A 21161-nucleotide genomic window follows, 5' to 3' on the forward strand; every position below is an offset into this window, starting at 1 on the left:
ATTTTTGGGACTGATGGTACATTAGGAATATCAAGAATATGTTAAACATTACTACAAAAATAACTACTATGGTGTGTCTTACTAGTCACTCTAACTTCCTGATACTTTCTGTACAACTTCTGTGTAGCTTTATCTTCTTTATTATTATTATATTTTCAAAGAAACCAACTGGGTGCAGCTATTCTATATGTGCTCTCTAGCCAATTTGGTACTGATCTTCTGAACTGATTAAATTTTTCTTCTTTTTCCAAAGAAAAGGTGGGAAGTCAGGAGGCTTGAAATAGTATTGTAAAAAGTACACAATTTCCAGCAGTTGCCCCAAGTGGCTCACTTCCTCTCTCCTGCTTAAGGCAGGTTTATTAATACCAGCAATCCCAGAGGCATGTAATTACAGTACGTGGATGAGTTCACAAACTAAAATTTTAAATCTTTGTCCAGGAGTTCTTTCAGCTTCACACATTTGCGGATAAACCCCAGTAAGAAGACTTATCAGTAAAAATATGAACGTGTGAAACAGATGTCTATAGAAGCTCAGTTTATTTGACTAAAATGGATTTGATCTTTCACTTAAATTCCTGAAATTTTGCAGCATTTTCTTCTTTTCCTTTCATTGTTGTTATTCAGTTGCTTGGCTGGTTTCAACTCTATGACTCAATGGATAACATTTTACCAAGTTTTTTTTTTCTGAATAATTGCAACAATGTACAGTCTTGATTCATTCCTTTCCCTGTTTTGAACCACTTCATTGCTCTATAGTCCATTCTAACTATTCTTTGCCATCATAAAAATTCTTCAGCAAGCAGATAAAGTGGTATGGTACATATGTTTTTAAAGGTTGTACGAGTTTATTGCACATTTGCCTCCTTTACAGCAATAACAGACTGCTGGGTCATATCAGTTTGCAGTAGTTTAAGATTCTAAAACTTTTTCAAAACCACGAGTATCAAGCCTGTTGTCCCTCATCTGATACTTGTACAATTAATTTTTATTTCTAAAGTAAAGAACTTTGCAGTAGTTGTTGTAAAAATATTGCTGTTACTTTCAATTCATTTCTTCATTTTGGTTTCTGAGAAAGAATGTGTACTTTTAACACATAGTGCAACGTTGTGTTCTTTTCTGTTGGTCCTTTTGGACAGATGTTATCCTTTAATATTCCTAGTATTCCTTTCATGGGAGTCATCCCACCAGATTTCCATTATACCATTAAAACATTTGCCGTAAGAGATGAAGCTCAGCTTGTTTTCATGCTTCCCATATTTTGAGCATTACTGTCTGGCCAGTGAAGTTTATGTATTTTATGAGCCAGCATTCTTTCTGATTGCCTTGAGTGGTTTAATAGGCTCCATTTAGCAACATTTCCATTTTCTATACTGCATAACTCTTAAGGTCCTTAATTTAGAGTTTTTGTTCTACCTCAACAGGATTCAATAAAAACCCTCCTAATTAATTTTGCTTTGTCTAAAATACATTTTTGCTATTCTTTGTGAGGTGCAACCCATCGTATATGAGCAGCCTATCATTTTGTTCCTCAGGCAATGGTTCCAGGATCCAAATCTCTCCAGCTGCCACATTTTGCATAGCTACACTTAATTTGCTTTGCTTGCTTGCTTGCTCGCTCGCTCGCTCCTTCCTTCCTTCCTTCCTTCCTTCCTTCCTTCCTTCCTTCCTTCCTTCCTTCCTTCCTTCCGAATAGTAACAGATGATAACACCATCTAAACCCAGAGTTTCAGCTTCCTTCCAAGATTTTACACATTTGTGATAACGTGTTTATAGTTGTTATTTACTGTTATTTACAGAGCCAGTTCCATCTGTAGGGCTCTAAAAATTTCTTAAATTCTTGCTGTGCAGAATATCTTCTATGTTTCTAGCTTCTAGTCCATAACTCTTACCCGCTGCATTGGCTCCTCTGTGTCTTTCTTCTAGAGAATTGCTTTCACAGTCCATTTCTCTTGTTGAGAAATTGCTTTCACTGTCCATTTCTTTTGTTGAGTCTTTTTTCCTTGAACTGACAAATCTTTGCCTTTTTCATCAACTCTGGTTGCTCTCTGCTGGAGGGCTTTGACTTTTTTTTCCAAAGACATTTGCAAGCTCACATTTGCTGAAAGTATATCTGGAATTGTTTTTAGAAAGGAATGCTTCAAATAGTGCATAATTGTACATTGTGTTAATTGGTCCTCACTTTGTCTTTTTAGAGCACCACAAATGGGAAGATTTATGTTCTTTTCCTTTCCTTTCTCTGTCTGTTACATTAGCCAGCTGTATTCTTGACTTAAAAAGAAAAATTGTTATCGACTCCCCTGATGGATAGGTAAATTCTTGTTAGGTTCCCCTCTTCTCTTGCTTATTATTGTAAGTATACAAGTAAGCTTATTCATTGGACTAGATTGTGTCAGATTTTTATTTGTAAATTATGATATCTTTAACTTTTTGTTCAAAAGGAACAAAAACATACTATAAGCTTAAATATTCTTTTTCTTTCTTGTAGGGCACAAAAATTGAGCAATGAATAAATTACGACAGAGCTTCAGGAGAAAGAAAGATGTCTACGTTCCTGAAGCCAGTAGACCACACCAATGGCAGACAGATGAAGAAGGGGTTCGAACTGGGAAATGCAGCTTCCCAGTTAAGGTAAAATTAAGGTTCTCAATTCTTTTTGGGCTAGTAAGTGCATTTGGATTTTTGAGAAAATGTCCGCATGGAAATATATGAAAACATTATTTTTGCATACACAAACATGAAACCCAGAGGTTGGCATCACATACTGTAACAACCGTTTCGCCCAGAATTGAAAATGTGAGCGCGTGTATGCGCGCGGCATTGAAAAACAGGCAATTATATAGGACATGATAGTGCCAGGGTGGGTGGGCGGGCCCAGCTGCTGGTCGGAACTCCGGTTCGTCCAAACTGTTCCAAACTGGCAGCAGCCCACCACTGACGAAACTCCTTTCCCTTATTTGTTTTCTTCTTTCATCTTGTTTGATGTTTGCTGTCCCCCCAGTTTCCTAGAGCAGCTGTTGCTTTTTCTTTTTCTTTTATGAACTGAAAAAACAGCAGAAAGTAAACTGAGGGCCAAAGAGAAGAGACAAGCGAGGAACAAATTTGTGAAGGTGTCTGTATGTGTGCATGTGTGTGAGAGTAAGTGTGAATATATAAGAACACTACATAAGAATTAAGTGAGTAATAGGGGGAACTAGAAGGAGAATTTTGTGTTTTTGTGTGACTGTGTTTAAAGACACATCTCTGTCTTCTTCTTTCATTTCTAAGAATGTTCTGGATTCATGTTTAGCTCTAGAGATTGTGCTGCTTTTCAAAAATCATTTATGTTCCTTTTTTAAAATCAAGAATAGGAAGATTGAGGACTTGCCAGGCACTAGGAGTGTTCCGGCTCTGAGTTGCTATCTCGGAGGTGAATATATATAGATGAGGTTTATACATTGTATTAAGCCCCAATTTAATTAACCATAGTTTATTGGATGTAAAGCACAGCTGCCTAGGTTTGCACAATTCCATGGTGTAAACCACAATTTAAAAATCATGATGGTTGCTTCCCACAACATGTTTAAGGAAAACATAAATATAATTATAGCTTAAAGCAGGAATTCTTACCTGTAAGTCATGACCCTCTTCCAGTAAATATAAGGTGGATCATGGATTCCTTGGTACCTGGAAAGGTTGAAAGCTGGGTGGAAGCTTTGAAAGAAGTGCAGCATCTTCAGAACTATGATTCCTGGTCACGGCAGGAAGAAGTGAATCAGTGTCTCATGTGATACATAGCCGAGGAAAAGGAGAGGTACAATCTGGCTGCCATTTGCCTTGGAAGGAAATTAACACTCCGATTTCTTCTGTCAAGAAATCATCTGGATGAGACTTGGCATGTTTTGTGAATTTAGCCAAAGTGCAAAATTGGTGATTCCAACTTTGGTAATTGGAAGGGTTGAAAAACAGGCAGGGAACACAGCATCTGCGGAAGCTACTATGATAAAGAAAACATGCCTCCAATACCCCACCAGGTGACCTTGTTTTACTGAGAGGACCTGGAGCATGTCCAGTCTGCCATATTCACTAGGAATACTGAAGATAACCTGCCACTTGCTATGTAGGGCTTTAAAGGTGACATCTGACATTTTGAATTGTACCCAGAAAGCTGCTCGGAAAGCTGGTGTAGCTCTCACACGGAGGTGGTATTACATAGGCATATCAAGAGGTGTCCGCTGCTAACTTTACTGTTGCATTCTGGACTAGCTGTGCATTCCAAATGATCTTCAAGGGCAGCCCCATGTAGAATGCATTAGGAGTAGTCCAATTGGAAGGTAACTTAGGAATGAGTAACTTTGAACAGTGCACCCCAAACTAGGAAAGGGCTCAACTCATGCACAAAATGAATTTGTGTAAAAGCTTTCCTGGCCATGGATGCTACCTGCTTTTAGAGCTGAGCCATGAGGCCAGGAGAACTCATTTTAGGGAGACCCTAAAAAACCCCACAGTCTCTCAGATTTGTCAGGGTTGAGCTGAAGCCAGTCTATTTAATCTAGACCAATGTAGCCTTCAGGCACTAGGAAAGCACCTCTGTGACATCATTTAGGCACCCTGGGGCAGAGATGTACAGCCAAGTATCATCAATATATGGATGGTACTTTACCCTGTGCCAATGAATCATCACATCCAACAGTTTTATGTAGATGTGGGAAGAGAGTTGAGCCCTGATGCATCCCATAAAGCAGGAGTCTAGACTAGATCTCTCCCCTCCCTACCAACAGTGACTGGAATGGTCTTGGATGAAGAAGAGCCATTGAAGAACTGCCTTATGTTCCAGGTTCCCTCAGCTGGCTCCAAAGATACCATGATTAATGGTATTAAAAGCTGCTGATGGATCAAGTAGTGCCTAGATGGAGGTGTACGACTCTCATTCTGGGCCTATAAGAAGTCATCCACAACCGCAGTCAATGCCACCTTGATATTGTGTCTCAATCCCAGGGGGGCTTTTTATCAGGTTCGCCTGATACGCCAGTTGCGCCCCTTTCTGAGTCAGGATTCCTTATGCACAGTCACTCATGCTCTCGTCACTTCTCGCCTGGACTACGCCAACGCTCTCTACATGGGGCTCCCCTTGAGGAGCACCCGGAGGCTCCAACTGGTCCAGAATGCGGCCGTGCGGGTGGCGCTCCCATATAACACCTCTCCTGCGCGAGCTGCACTGGCTCCCGGTGGTCTTCCGGGTGTGCTTCAAGGTGTTGGTTCTCACCTTTAAAGCGCTCCATTGCTTAGGGCCAGGGTATTTACGAGACCACCATCTGCTACCGATAACCTCCCACCGGCCAATACGCTCTCACAGAGAGGGCCTCCTCAGGGTGCCATCGGTCAAGCAATGTCGGCTGGCGGCCCCCAGTGGGAGAGCCTTCTCTGTGGGAGCACCTGCCCTCTGGAACGAGCTACCTCGCGGAATACGGCTGATTCCGGATCTCTGCACTTTCCGTAAGGCCCTGAAGACGTTTTTATTTCAACAAGCCGGCCTGGCCTGAATAGGTTTTATGGGTTAGTTTTTTTAATTATATAGCTAGGGGTTTTAAATTGGGAGGCCGTTTAATTTAATTTATTTTTAATTATCTTAACTTTTATATTGTATGTTATTTTAATTCTCGGATGTTCATCGCTCTGAGTCCCTTCGGGGAGAAGGGCGGGATATAAATGTAATAAATAAATAAATAAATAAATAAATCCGAAGCCTAACCAGTGAATTGAGATTATCAGCTTGAAGCTGTAGCCTTCCACCTTCTCAATAATCTTCTGCAAGAAGAGAAAATTGGGCACAGGATGAAAATTGTCCAGCACTGCTATGTCCAGTGATGACCTGTGGAGTAGGAGACAGACCACTGCCTTCTTTAAAGCAGGTGCAACTGTTCTCTCTTCCAAGGAAGCTTTCTGGATCCAGAATGAATTATCATACTGAAAAGCTTATTTTGTAAGACTACTAATTGAAATACTCTTAACCTTCTGCCATGTTCAGAGGGTATTTTAATAAAAATGCCCCTATCTATTAAATAAATGTTCTCCAGATTGCTAGGATTATAAAAGCTTCTGCATGTCTTTCATGTTAGTCAGAAATATATAGTTTTACATAAAAAGTTAATTATAGAAAATTGCTTGCAAAGGCAGAAAGTGTGATTCACACTAAAGAGTGATAAAAATATATATACTTATTCTGTTTCCCACAGGGAGTCCATCTTCTCTGTGAGTAAATTCTTCATATGCCTAGTGTCTTGAAATAATTTCTGATAAACAGAAGTAACCTTTACATTATGCTCCTAACCCTATTTTGTTTTTGGTTTCTTTGGCATTTTGATTACTTCAGATGGGAGGAAGTAACAAATGGTTGCGCTAAAGGAAACAATTTTAAAAGGATGAGAAGGGAGAGTAGATTTCATAACAACCTAAAACAAGCTGGGCTGATACTCACGCAGATGGAGCTGCACCTACGTGTGCATGCTTGCAGCCACTCTCATCCCCTCCCCTCCCCTCTCACTCTCATCCCCTCCCCCCTCACCAGTCTACAAAGCCAGAAACATTGGTGAACTCTATGCTACAGGACATTTTAGTAATACACTGATCCTAAATTAAGCAAAAGCCCTGGAGTTTTAAAAATACTTCATATCCTTTTCTGGAATATATATATATATATATATATATAGCCGCCCTATCTCCAGCCGGACTCAGGGCGGCTCACAACAGTTAAGAAGCATCTAATAAAAGGTTAAAAAATTAAATCCAAATCTCATAATTTAACAGTTAAAAGTACAATTAAGACTAACAAGTTAAAATTAAATTAGAATTAAAACCCCATCAGTCCAGGCTGGCCAAACGAAACATAATTTATTTATTGGTTCGATTTATATGCTGCCCTTCTCTGGAGACTCAGGGCGGCTTACAATGAGTTAAACAATAGCCTTCATACTTCTGTATATACCTGCTTAGTAGGGCTTTTGGCCCTCCCTAAGCGGTGTTCTTTTTTATACAAAGTCAGTTTATTGCCCCCACAATCCGGCTCCTCATTTTACCTACCTCGGAAGGATGGAAGGCTGAGTCAACCTTGAGCCTGGTGAGATTTGAACTTGCAGTAATTGCAGTGATATATATACACTCTGCATTTGCATATAACGCCAAACCAGGCTTTCTTGTAACTGTGGCTTCTGGAACAAGCAAGAGTCAGTCTTCAGGCAGACAAAATAGTCATGGATTGTTTTCTAATTCCTGAAAATTCTCCACTTTGTTGCTTTTATTGCAATCTAGGTAGCACCTCTGTTGTGCAAGCTGGTTATTACCTTTAAAACCTTGTATGGCACACGACTGGCTCTTCCTAAGAACATCTGCCCATCATATGAGATTGGATAGGGCAGGCACTTTCCTGGACCCTTCCCTTGAATGTTGTCATTTAATGGGACCTAGGAAGCTTGCCTTTTCTGTGGCAGCCCCATCTCCCTGAAATCTGGCAGCCCCCCCCCCCACTCTTTTAACATTCCGAAAAGCACTCAAGGCCTGACTTTTTCCTCAAACACTGGGTTAGGGTGAACTTCGTGAAATTGACCTGTTGTGGGCTTCATGGGAAAGTTTAGCTACGGTGCCAGGTCTTTGGTTTTAATATTTTTAATATTTTTATTGTACATAGATGTGGCTTTATCTCATGATTGTGAGCCACCCAAAGTCTGGTACTGGATGGTGGTCCTGTTTGATTAGAGATTACCTGCTCACCATTTGATATAAATCTGATTAAGGTATAAACTAGATGTTGTAAATAAATATGTATATTCTCTCAATTTTCAGTGATTTCTTTTATGAAACGATAAAGCATTTTATGACTGTGAATTTAGATTATTTGTAGGTTTTGAAGAGGCATGAGGAAAGAAGACAGATAGAAAAGACAGATATAGTTGAACAAAGTACTTGTGTTTATGTTCCTTTGCAAGTAAAAATGCTTTCACTTTGAATCTATATTTTGCCCTGTGGCATTTCTTTGTACAGCAGTGTTATAAAATAGCTTTGAGTAAGGCTGAAAATTCTAAAATGTCTAATTGTAATTTTAATCCACATAGACAACTGTATCCAGAGATTAATTTTCTAGTCCCAACTGGGATGCTTTCTTGTTAAAGATCATATGCTTACTTTTTGCCTTGATACACATTAGGGATATAAAACGCTTTGAATATTAAGCCAAAAAGGTACTTTAGGGTCAGCATAGGTGCACATGCCCCACCTATCAGTGCTTCTGTAAAGAAGTAGTGTCTTTTCCCAGCCTTTCCCAGTAACAGCATGATGCAATGAAAAGTCGTGTTTGAGTTAAGGAGAGGCTGACAGCATGCCCTTGGCCATTTCTATGTTGGTTTCTTCAAAGGCATATTTTCCTGGGATTGTGTTGCTACTATGGGAACCAGAAAAAGATGCAGTTTCTTTAAGGGAGGGACCAATAGATGCAGCATACACAATCAAACCTCCTCAAAAGCACCTCTTTGGCTTTGATTGTAAAGTGCAGCAGATCCTTAGTTCATACATTGCCTTAAAACTAAATTATAAGTCATTGGTTTTGTATCATCACTATGGTTTGTAAATCATGGTTTATGGTATTGCATTAGATATGAACTTGCAGATTTCATTGATTCAGCAAAAATAGCTAAAACAAATCTTAGATTAATGTAGATTGTGACCCCAAATTATTATGGTTTAAATGCTTCATAAAGAATATTCAGTTTAAAAAGCTAGTTTTGTCAGCTTTTTGAACAATTACTATAATTTCTTGTTTTCCCCAAGTGATACTTATCTTCACTTTCCTTTTAATAGTTTTACTTCATGCAAGCCTCATTATTTCATTAAAGAAGCATTAAACCTATTGAATAAAAGTTCCTTTGTTTCACTCTATTTAGAATGCAGGTAATCCTTGACTTGCAACCATTTGTTTAGTGACCGTTTGAAGTTACAACGGCTTTGAAAAAAGTGACTTATGACCGTTTTTCATACTTATGACCATTGCAGTATCTTGATAGTCAAATTCGGACTCTTCACAACATATTTATGATGATTGCTGTTTCCCAGAGTCATATGATCACCTTTTGTGACCTTCTGACAAGCAAAGTCAATGGGGAAGCCAGATTCACTTAACAACCGTGTTACTAAATAAACAACTGCAGGGATTAATTTAAGGAACTGTGGCAAGAAAAATTGTAAAATGGGGCAAAATTCACTTAACAACTGTCTTGCTTAGCAACAGAAATGTTGTGGTCGTAGGTCAAAGACTATCTGTGCTCACTTTTATATTTTATACCTGATTTCACGTAACTTAAGAGTTGACTTAAGTTGACTCAGTAGCATTGTAGGGAGAACATGATAAGATTAAGAACCGATACTGGGATTTTCATTTGTGGCAGAAGTCTCATTTCCCCCTCTCTTCTACACTACTATTCTACCATTGTGTTTTATTTAGCATTTTTGAGAAGCTTCGTTGGTTCATAAAAAAGATTTATGTAAATAAGCTTTTAAGGAGTGTTGCAATGAACTCTGTTCTAGAGACTTTAAAAGTAGAACAATAATTAGAATCACAAACCCATATGGCCTCAAATAAAGCATGAAAGTTAGTTTGTAGTGTTTAAATAGCAGGAAGAAGTCTTATAATAAATAAACACAAGAGTTTTGAACTGAAGAAAATGAAAGCTAACATAAATCACGAGGCTGGCCAAGAAGGATTTTAAGAAACACAGGGAAAGAATGATTATAATGGTGTTTTTAAAACATACTAAAACAGAAAATTAGTTTTAAGGCAGCAGTTCTATTCATTAGTAAGATGCAGATGGAGTACTTGAAATTCTAGAAAGAAAAGATTTTAACTTCCTTTCTGTGAATTTGTGGAATAGAATAGAGTCCGTTGCAGCATTCAGTAAGCAGCTCAATTCACCTGATTTTGCTGGGCATCTTTTTAAAGTGAGTGATGGACAAATCCAACCACTAAAACTGTGTTCTTCTCGTGTTCCTACACTGGTTTGTTGAGGTTTAGTTTTGAAGTGTTATGCCTGCCAATTGCTCTTCAGGCAAACCAGTGAAATTAAAACACTACTGATTATGATTGATTGGAAAATAGTCAATTCCCTGAATTGATTGGGTTATAAATTTAAATTACTTACAAGTATATAAATTGGATCTGTATATCAAACTGTCTTTTCCATTTTTCTTGGGTAAGGAATATGCAGGAGAAATTCTATTTGCTCAAGTTTAAAAAGAGTATGCTCTGTAAACTCTTAATTTTCTGACATTAGTGTCAATGTCTTGCAGTACTATAATCCCTCGGTATAACTCTCTTTCTAACAGCTCTATTTAGTTCTTGTGTAACTACTGAATATCGACTAATAAAACAAGTAAAGACAACCCTGACGTCCGTATTTCTCTATTTCCTGGTAGAAACACCTAGTATTCGTGTACTGTACTGCCTTTGTTTTTCACAGTTGAGAGTTGTCTGTCCAAGAGTTCATTAAAGCAAAAAAGCAGGCAAGGAGTATTTGCAGTGGAATATTTTCAATGAGCCTGAGAAACAGCCTGTCAGAAGGCGGGTAGCCAAGAAAGATCAAAAGTCAGAGAAGATTTTGAAACGTTCTTAAACCCTGTATTCTGTTTGACTTTTCTTTTGTAACAAATACTGATTGCTAGTCAGGAAGCTGTTTAAAACTATTAAAATGTCAACTGTACATGGAGACCTCGTAATTTTACAACTTTTTCTGGGTGAGTAGCATTTTTCTGGAAGGACTTGAATATGCATAAAGAATTTACTTTCAGGGAAAGTGCATTCTTTCCTTTGGCAAGTTATTTTAGCTATTCTTATAGTACTACAATAATATTTTAGCTGCCTTTGAACTAAGTGACATAGCTGGAGTTTTATCTCTGTTCAAAAGAATGATTAAGCATACAGCGTTGCAGGTGTTTAGTTCTGGATTTTTTTGTTTTAAAATAGGATTTTCTCAGTCATCCAGGTCATGGTTGTCCCAAAGGTGCTTTTTCAAAAGGCAAATGGCCTTTCTTTGTTTTGCTTGAAGATGCTTCATTTCTCATCCAATGTGTGATGAACCATTATAATAATTTATTAAAGTTGTATGCTGCCTGTCAATGAATTTAGGTGGCTCATAATAATCAAAGAAAAATCAAGAAAACATGAAATATGATAAAAGACGATAAGTGTGACAGATCAGACTGAGTGACACCCTGAAGCTAGGGTGACAATCTCCCTCACCAAAGGCTCAGGTGAAGAACATAGTTCTTCATAGTTCTTCTAAACAACAGCAGGATGTGATCCATTTGGATCTTGGGAGGAACCTTATCTGAGACGGCAAGTGCTGCTATAGAAAATGTGCACTTCCAGGATCCCGATAGATTACATTATTTAATTGAAGGAACCCAAAATGTGCCAATCCGGCAGAATCATAAATGGCCAGGCAAATGCTATGGGAGGCAAGTGTCTCTCAAGTAGTCCCTCAAGTACCCTAGTCTAAGCCCTCAAGTAACCAGACCGTATTTATAGGTAACAACCAGCACCTTGAATTGCACTTGGAAGAAAACTAGTAACCAATACAGCTCAGAAAGCAGAGTTTTTACATGACTTGCGCCACTGCATTCAGGAACAGTTAAAGCTTCCAAGTGGTCTTCAAGGGCAGCTCCCTGTAGATCGCATTGCATGAGGTGGCTAAGGCATGAATGACTGTCTGAAGGGCCCTCAACCTAAGAAAGGGTACACCTGTTGGAGTTGCCTAAAGGCTTTTCTGGCAACAGCTGCCACCAGTTTTTCAAGCAAGAGCTGTGAGTCCAGGAAGACCCTCAGACTAGATACCAACATTGAAAGGAGAAGTACAACATCCAAGGTCAAAGATAGAACATTCCCAGATCTAGATGACCCAAATATCCATAGCTGCTAATTGAAATTAATTGGTTATGACTTCTTTAATGATCCCAACTTTCTAGATATTTTTTTAAAAAGTGGTAATAATAAGAACACAGCCAGGTGACATAGCTGAGGCCAATAATGAAGTTTTGATGTGCTAGGCAATGATAGTTGTCATGTTGACAACTTTAGAAAACTGTTTATACTATGTGATTGATTGATTGATCGATTGATTAATTGATTATGACATAAAATCAGTCTTGATTTTAGTGGTGATTTCTCTAGTGGTTGAACCGTACAGGATGATGTATACTTAGCTTGAGCCTTCAGAATATCTAATTGAGGACTGCTTTATTTATTTACACTAAAATTTTGAATGGTTGAATCTGGCTATCTATACAGGTCAATATAATATCTTTTTCTTCCCTTTCATTATCAGTATCTGGGACACGTAGAAGTGGATGAATCCAGAGGAATGCATATATGTGAAGATGCTGTGAAAAGACTAAAAGCTGTATGTATACTAATTTATTTTATATCTTTCCAGCTTCAGATTGACATGTCTTTTTTCCAAAAGCACATTATTTATTAAAGTAATAAAAGTATTGCATATTATTACTGAGGAATTGCAGTATATTTTAGGAAGATTGTTGAAACAATGGCCCCTGGTTGTGGTAGCTATCTCACACCTTAAATAATACCAAGAAACTTTGATTATCAATGTTGTGTTTGAAGACTTTGAAGTATGATGTATCTATTGTCCTTGAGCTCATTATAGTAAAAGCATCTTAGCTATTTGGAATAATTCTGTATTCTTAGCATAGACCAAAATTACTATGACGTATATCTGTTCAGAGGTTTTCAGGTAAACAGCTGACATTTGGTTCATAGAGCAGTTTTCATTCTCAACATCTGTTTTCACTTGTGTATGAAGAAATTGAGGGGGAAAGAATGGGATGAAGATTTGAAGTCCAGATTTCTCACTAATAAAAACAGCACATGCCATAATGGTCTTCCAACTGGTATTGTTAGCTTTTGCTGTTTACTATTACATTCTTCTGGAACAGCAGCCTAGACTCTAAAACTAAGTAGCACAGAAAATTTATTTATAGAAACTACATGCAGGACAATTTAAAATACAATAATTTTAGAAAGACACATTTTAACCTGATGTATCTCCTTAGGCCAGTGTTTCTCAACCTTGGAAGCTTGAAGATGGGTGGACTTCAACTCCCAGAATCCCCCAGCCAGCACTGCTGCCTGGGGGATTCTGGGAGTTGAAGTCCACCCATCTTCAAGCTACCAAGGTTGAGAAACACTGCCTTAGGCATTCTAAAGTTCTGAAATGTTCCACGTTGGGGAAGGCAGCAGTAGAACATAATTTTCTCAAAACACTCCTTAAAGCCATTTAGAGGTGGTTGAGTCTAGATTTTCTTTTTAAATGTAGCCATGTTATGTTGACACAATACACCAGCCTGTGAATAGCTGCACCCTTTTTTCTGGACTGTTTTAGACATTTGAATGTCTGCTTCTTACTTCAGTTGCTGTATTCACTGGATTTGGATAATTACTGTACAACAAAAGATTACACAAAACATTTCCCCAATTCCAAAAGATATACCCTGTTTCCTTTTCCTTTTCCTGGGAATACTCAATCCTCCTTTTCCTTTTACATAGGGGAAAAACATATCCAAGCTCAGTTAAACTACAGAGAATGGGAATCTTTTTGTTATTACCTATTCTGTTATGAGGCATTTCATTAATTCTATTTTCAGTTGTATTTTGAATTGCATGCATTGCTATTCAGAATTGTAAAGTTATAATTAAATTGAATGCTTGCTTGGAAATACGGTTAAATCAGTTTTAACACTGTATTGTGCTAACTGCTTAAACTTTGGTCTATATTGAATTCTGTTGGCACGAAAAACATGTCAGACGTTTTGTCAAAACAGTGAATAAATTTTGGAAGGACATGATGGCATGGTCTTGCAAATAATAACCATTGTTAATAGACAACCTAACTTATAGGAGAGAAACTGGAATGGTTGATTCTGACAGTAGGGGAGGGCTGTAATATTAGCTGTTTAGCCACTAAGTGGGAATCTTTTTCCGACTTGGCCTCTCCCAATCTGTTCGTGACTGCAGCTTCCAAAATTCCCAACACATCTTTATATTTCCTTCATACTTTTTTATTTAGCTAAAGTTGTCTTTAGTTTTGATGTTCTAACATGTCAGGCTTTTGTTTGCAAGTATGATACATTTGTTAATATATGTTCTTGTTTTAGCAGGTACCAGAAACATAGTTTTATTGTATTTAAAATATTAGTGGTGTTTCTGAATATTAACATCCATAGCTATTCTAAATCCATTTTGCATGCTCTCCACCAATAATACTGTCTCTGGATCATCTCAATTTTTTTCATGTTAACATTTTCTAAAAATGAAACTAATTATAGTCTCCCAAACAAGATAGCTTCTGGTGTACCCTCTGAAAGATGATTATATTGATATTTAATGCTTAACTTGGCAGTGTGACAGTCATTTTTAAAAACTATGTGGCTTTATGTTCTTATTATTCTCAACAATTATTTGGGAATTCTGTAAGATTGTACTGCAATAATAAGCTACCTTGATCACTGAAGCATAGTATCTGTTATATATTTTTTCATTATATATTCTGTCTGTGTCAGCAAGAAAATAACTATGATGATTGAAAGAAATCCATTGTTGATTGTACAAGGGCCTAAACTATAAACATCAGAGAAATCCATAGGCATGTGACAGATATGGGAAAATTTAGAGAAAAAAAATGACAACTTGCAGATTTCTAAGAGGGGAAAATACTCATTTGCAATTGCACATCATATTGATGGAGAGGTTTTCTCCCAACTATCATGAACCTATGAATTTGGAAGGCTATGATCATACGAATAAAAATATTTCATATGCCATACCAATGAGTATTACACAAGCAAGTTAAACTCTTGTTTCTTCCATACCTTATTAATAATTTTGAGAAAAATACATTGAGGCTTTTATTTGTGATTGAAACAGGTAAATAGCTCTAAAATAAGCTTCATGTAAAATGTATACTAATTCTACCAAATTTAATTGCATATCAAATTGTAACATCCATTTATTTAACTGGGCATGTTAAATATACATTGTATGTTACCTCTGCAAACTGGAATTTGGATAACATTGGATAATAAATATAGTAGAGACAGGAGATAAATTGTGCTGTGTAAATTATGATGTTGGGTTCCAGCTTTCTAGCTAGTACTGGCAAAAAGTAATAAAGGTTATCATTCAGAACATCTGGAGCAGTGTTTTTCAATCTTTGCACTTTAAGCTACATGGACTTCAACTCCCAGCTGCTCTAGCTAGAGAATTCTGGGAGTTGAACTCCACACGACTTAAAGTTGCAAAAGTTGCTATTCCAGTTTTTAGTAGAATACTCATTTTTCTTGACAGTTTATGAAAGAAAATATACAGAAAGAATAATTTGTGTGATGTTAACAAGAATTTAGTATGAAGCCTTTTAGAGAAAAACATTTAGATTCTACTGAGCAAGCCTTGGCATAAAGGCTTACATTTATGCCAGATCAGCTTTAGAAATATGATTTGAGACTAACCAGATGAGTATATAGGCTTGAACATTTTTTTTAAAAGCAACCCCTCCCCCAGTAGCAATATTCATGCTGTTTGATCTCTGTTAATATTTCCAGTTTTCAAAATGTCATACATTAATCTGTGTGTTTCAACTCATCATCATTTGGAACGAGTCCATGTCTGCTGCCAAGTTTGGCTTGTAACCCTACTAAAAGCTAAGGGAATAAACAAAATGAAGCAAACATTTTGCATGAAATTGGATCTGATTATTCTTTTTTTCCTCTTTCCACTGATTTCAGAGCTATAGCCTGTCCTAATAAAAGTCCATGTAAAGCCTTTTATATGCATTTTCATGAGACTTTTCACATCTGCCTGTCACATCCTCTATGGATAACTCTTTAAGCATTCCCTATTTTCCTTCAATCCCCATTTATATATATATATATATGTTGGTTTGAAACCTTGGGACACTTTAGCTACCTACAGTAATAGCATTCGACTTGTCCCCCCTGTTCCTCCAGGAAAGGAAGTTCTTCAAAGGCTTCTTTGGAAAAGTAAGTTTAATGATTCATTGTGTTTGTGCTGTAAGGAGTTACATCCATAGTATAGCATTGTGATATGTATGAGATCCTACAAAATGGATGGCAAAAAATCTGTCTCGGGAGCTTGTAAAAGGTTCTCTGCTCACCCCTCCCTCAAAGGTCTCCCATTATCATAGATTCTGATCAAGCTAGAATCTTTTGGGCTATATAATTTAGGGTTATATTTATAATTTACATTCAGTAAAAAGTAATTTCAGAATTAATGAATGAACCACTTACCGTTCAAGAGTGCTGATGTTTCCAGCTCTTCTGAGTGTATGCATTTAAAATTTTCATCCTGTCTTTTCATAAGGTGACCATCAAGGTAATTTAAGTGTAGATGTTCATTTGGAAAAAATAAGTATTGAAACAAAGCAAAAAAAAAAAAAAAAAAAAGGAATGACAGACACAGTGCAGCAAAATTAACAGTAACAAAGAATGGTGATATTAGTTCTACATTGCATCACATTTAGGGGTGCAATACCACAAATATAATGAGATATAGTCACAAAATTCTCAAGTCAGTGCTAAACCATAGAGTTTAGATGTTAAAAGATGAACTCTGTGATGCTCAGTTCAGTAAGCAGATACATTCAGAAGACAGGGTTGAAACCAGTTCATTGGAATTACAAGGAAAAAGTATTGGGCCAAAGATTAAAAAGAATTTTGCATGAATGTGAGTTATTTTAACAAAAGACAAACCGTTTCAGAACTCTTAGCTTTTGAAATTAAAAAATCCAAGTTCAAAAAAGTTTGATTTTGCATACATAAATTCAAATAGATTCTCTGAAATAAAACTGAGTGATGCTCTTCTATGACTAAAAGTGGTTCCTTTATTTCATTGCACCTTATCTGTGGTTATGTAACTTTTCTTAGCATCTGTGGTGACTACTATACTCTACTATAAAGTTGTAATCCCTTCTTGGAATAGAAAATTTTACTTTAGCAGTAGGACACTTTTAGATATTCACATAATTATTTTTTAATCCTTAATAACCCTCTCTATACGAAAGTCCAATTTTATCCTTATTTTGCAGATAGAAGCTATGATTGCTTGCTTAATGCTACTTTAATTAAATCATGACAGAGGTGAAGTTTGAAGGGAAGATAGCAGGATTCCTAGTTTAGTATTTTCATAACTGCAAAAAGCAAAGCCATCCAATATTTGAAGATTAAGCTTTGGCATGATTCATGATGAAGACACTTTACTACATAATTAGATGAAAAATCATAGTACAATTATGGCCAGAAAAGCAGAACTTAAATGGAAAAATTAAATATTTTTGATAAATCTGTATGTTATAATGCGTATAACAATCTTTTACCATACATGTTTAGTCTTAGGCTAAATTTTAAAGCTGTAAATAGGTTCACAGTAAGCTCTAAAGATGTACAGTAGGTAAAAAAGCAAACTAAACAACTATTGAATATTCTTTTTTACTGCAGTAAAAAAGTACCAAATTAACAATATTTTAGTCACTGATCTGCCAAGTTATATAAGCTGAGAATTTAGCAAAGCGTACCATATAAAAACACGGCTGAAATAACCTTAGCTGTATGTAACGTATTGTTACGTAAGCAAATTAGGTTATACAATACAGGACAGAAGGTGAAAACTGTTACAATCACTAAGCATATTATCTGTGAGAAATATATTTCTCTACAAAGAAGGGTGAATGCAGATAATCAAACTGCTCTTTTCTTTTGGAGCTGTGCTTCCCATTATCATTTCTGGTATGTTCCTTATTATAATTTGTGTTTGTGCTGATTTCTAAAAGGCCAGTTTGGATGATGGATTTATGTATTTATTTCAATTTCTGTAGCTGTCCACCTCACATACATGATTTTGGACAGTTTACAACAACTAAAACAATAGATGACAGCATAAAAACAATTCACCAATGTGTTACATCACTCACAGGAAGCTTCCAGTCAGTAACTCACAGAGTTACTGTGAGAATGCGATGGATTGACTATGTGTACTTCCTTGTGCACTTTAAGGAAAGGCAGGATAAAAATGTACCTAATCTGGAAAGACCATTGGTATTTCTGGAAGGATGGTTTAGATGTTTTAAGTAAGTTCATAAAAGGTAGGGTGGGAAAGGCAGGATTTTAGTTTCCATATTTATAGAAATATCTATATATCTGCAAGGATTACCTTCTATTACCAGTTATCTTAAAATAAAAGTAAGGCAGTAGAAGTGCTTATACCTAACATGAGCTCTTGGGGAAGGAGTAGGCTAAATTATGAAAATGTTAAACTTAATGGCAGTGTTATGCATAATTCCTTTGAGAGGAACTTGGGTGGAATGTTGAGATAAAGGAAAAACGAGAACGTTGACTGCTAAAAGTTGGAAGGGGGAAAGCTACTTGTGATGTAACTCCTTAAGCATCAGAGTTAACTGATGGTTTATTTGGTTTTAAATAGGTAAAGAATTTGAGTTTGAATTCTTTGCCTTTATATGAATTTTTTTAACCCACTTGACTCATCCTGTTCTTTCCCCTTCCTTTTGCACTGTGTTTTTAAAAACTGGCTTCAGCTTGGTTCTCTGGAGCTCTTTCTGTTTGATCTGAATATCTGGCTTTGGGCATTCCTACTGGAGTTGGATATCGTCTCTATGACTTTTGTGCTTCTTGGAAAGAGGAAATCAGAATTCAGTTTGTTTAACAGCCTAGCAATAATCCTTTTTTTCTCTTTTTCCTTCCCCGCAAGAGTGGAAAGAAGGCAGTTAAAGCAGTCCTGTGGGTTTCAGCAGATGGACTCAGAGTTGTGGATGAGAAAACAAAGGTTAGCTGCTGTTTGGATTTGAGTCTGCATTGATTAAACAAAATGTTGTTTGATCCTTTCATATAAGTCAATACAAAATTTTATTTTGTCTTTTAATGTCTTCAGTGAATAAGTGTATGCCTGAACTCATAAAAGCAATAGGGTAAAAAATCCTGATACTAAAGAAATATTGAACTGTTAAACACTTGGTTTACTGGATCTATGTTTACTGGATATGATAGGAAAAAAAACCATACAAAATCCCACAATTGGCTGAATTAACAATCTGCTAATACATAAATCATGATACAGAAACTACAGTCCTTGTGCTAAGATCTTGAGATACCTCACTTAATTCTTCACCCTAGTTTCTGAAGGACTTGCTGTTAGTACACTTTGTATACAATATTCAGACTAAATATATATCCACTTAGCCATCCAGCCCCCACTTCATTAGCTTGTTAAGCAGAACGTCATGAGACATTCTGCTAAAACCAAGGTATTTTATAGCTTTAGTATTCTCTTAAAATACCCAGCCAAAAATCGGAAGCTTAGATTGGCAAGACTTATTCTTGGCAAATCTATGTTGACTGTGAGTGCAGGTAGTCCTCGACTTACAACAGTTCATTTAGTGACTTTTCAAAGTTACAATGGCTCTGAAAAAAGTGACTTACGACCGTTTTTCACGCTTACTACCGTTGCAGCATCCCTATGGCCACATGATCAAAATTCAGATGCTTGGCACCTAGTTCATATTTATGATGGCTGCAATATCTTGGGGTCATGTGATCAGCTTTTGCGACCTTCTGACAAGCAAAGTCTATGGGGAATCCAGATTCACTTAAAAAACCATGTTACTGATTTAACAAATGCAGTGATGAAAGTCGTAAAATGCAGTAAACTCACTTAACAAATGTTTCTTTTTTTTTTTAATATTTTATTGATTTTATTATATATACATAAAAATATAATAACAATTCTATTTAACATCGGATATGCAATGTTTATACATAATTACATGGAAAAAAAATCTGGTGTCACTTATACTATATATTTCTAATTGGTTTCTGCACCTTTTTCTCCTTCCTTAATTTTATCATTCATCCATTCGTACCACCTTCCCCACACAGTATAGTAGTATGAATTCTCATCATTATTTATTTCATGGGTTAATTTACTTATCTCTGCGCACTCCAATATTTTCCTAATGATAAGTTCTTCTGGTGGTGGATCTTTCTCTTTCCAGTATTGTGCGTATGCCAGTCTAGCAGCTGTAATTATGTGTATCAGGAGATGAACCTTTTCTTTTCCATACCCTTTCTTTACTATTCCCAGGAGAAATATTTCTGGTGTCAATTCAATATCTTCTCCAATTATTTCTTGCAACCATCTCCGAATCCTACTCCAATATCTTTTTGCCTCGGGGCATGTCCACCACATATGAAAGAAGGTGCCCTGACCATGACCGCATTTCCAACAGTTTGGATGCATATTGGGAAACATCTTTGCTAATCTAGCAGGTGCTAAATGCCACCTGTGGAGCATTTTGTAATGGTTTTCTTTATATGTGGCAGCTCTTGTCAATTTGTAATTTTTGTTCCACGCCTCTTCCCATTCATTAAAGTTTAGACTATGCCCAATATTTCTCTCCCATGCTGTCAGTTGATTTCTGGCTACATCCTCGGTTCTCTCTTTGTCTAATAAATAGTTATATAGCTTGGCCGAAGCTTTTTTTCCTGTTCCCATCAAAATTTTGTCTATTCCATTATATCCTAATTCGAAACCGTATTCATCCTTATCTCTCTGGTATCTTAACAAATGTTTCACTTAGCAACATAAATTTGGGTCTCAATTGTGGTCGTAACTCGAGGACTACCTGTAGTTCTTATATTGTTTTCAGGCTGCTTACAGATTGATATACCTATAATCTCTAGAATATTCCTGAGTGTGGTTGTTAAAATAACCAATCTATAATTTCCTAGATTTTCATTTTTTTCTTTTGAAAAAAAGGAGATTTTCCCCCTGCAATCATCTAGCCCTTCTCTTTTTTTCCATAATTTCTCAAATATAATACAGAAAGGTTTGACCAGACCATAAACACATTACTTCAATTCATTTGGATGTAATGGAGATTTAAACATTCAAAATAAATAGGTATTCCCTGACCATTTTGTATTGGTCCCAAAATTAAATGATTCTTTTCATAATTGTCTTGTAGAACACATACTTTCCTGTTAGTGAAGAATGAGTCAGAATAGGATTCGAGTAGCTCAGCCTTTTCTTTGTTACCTTATTCCCA

The 21161-nt window shown here is 36.6% G+C and overlaps 1 protein-coding gene across 9 annotated transcripts in view; it reads left to right on the plus strand.

The window, feature by feature from the left end:
* NUMB (NUMB endocytic adaptor protein) overlaps positions 1–21161 on the plus strand; it is a 66149-nt gene that overhangs the window by 35451 nt on the left and 9537 nt on the right. For 5 of the 9 annotated variants that reach the window (XM_087882403.1, XM_087882387.1, XM_034417721.3 and 2 more), the window contains exons 2-4: positions 2486–2628; positions 12342–12416; positions 18809–18883. In XM_087882403.1, coding sequence (XP_087738529.1) covers positions 2503–2628; positions 12342–12416; positions 18809–18883 — 276 coding nt within the window. In that variant the 5' untranslated portion in view covers positions 2486–2502. Of the gene's footprint in view, positions 1–2485; positions 2629–12341; positions 12417–16035; positions 16069–18808; positions 18884–21161 lie in introns of all 9 variants that reach the window. The other 4 variants (XM_034417720.3, XM_087882396.1, XM_034417719.3 and 1 more) reach the window with 1 other exon arrangement.

Source organism: Pantherophis guttatus, chromosome 1 (assembly GCF_059756535.1).
Source record: "Pantherophis guttatus breed Tessera chromosome 1, ASM5975653v1, whole genome shotgun sequence".
Lineage (NCBI taxonomy): Eukaryota > Metazoa > Chordata > Lepidosauria > Squamata > Colubridae > Pantherophis > Pantherophis guttatus.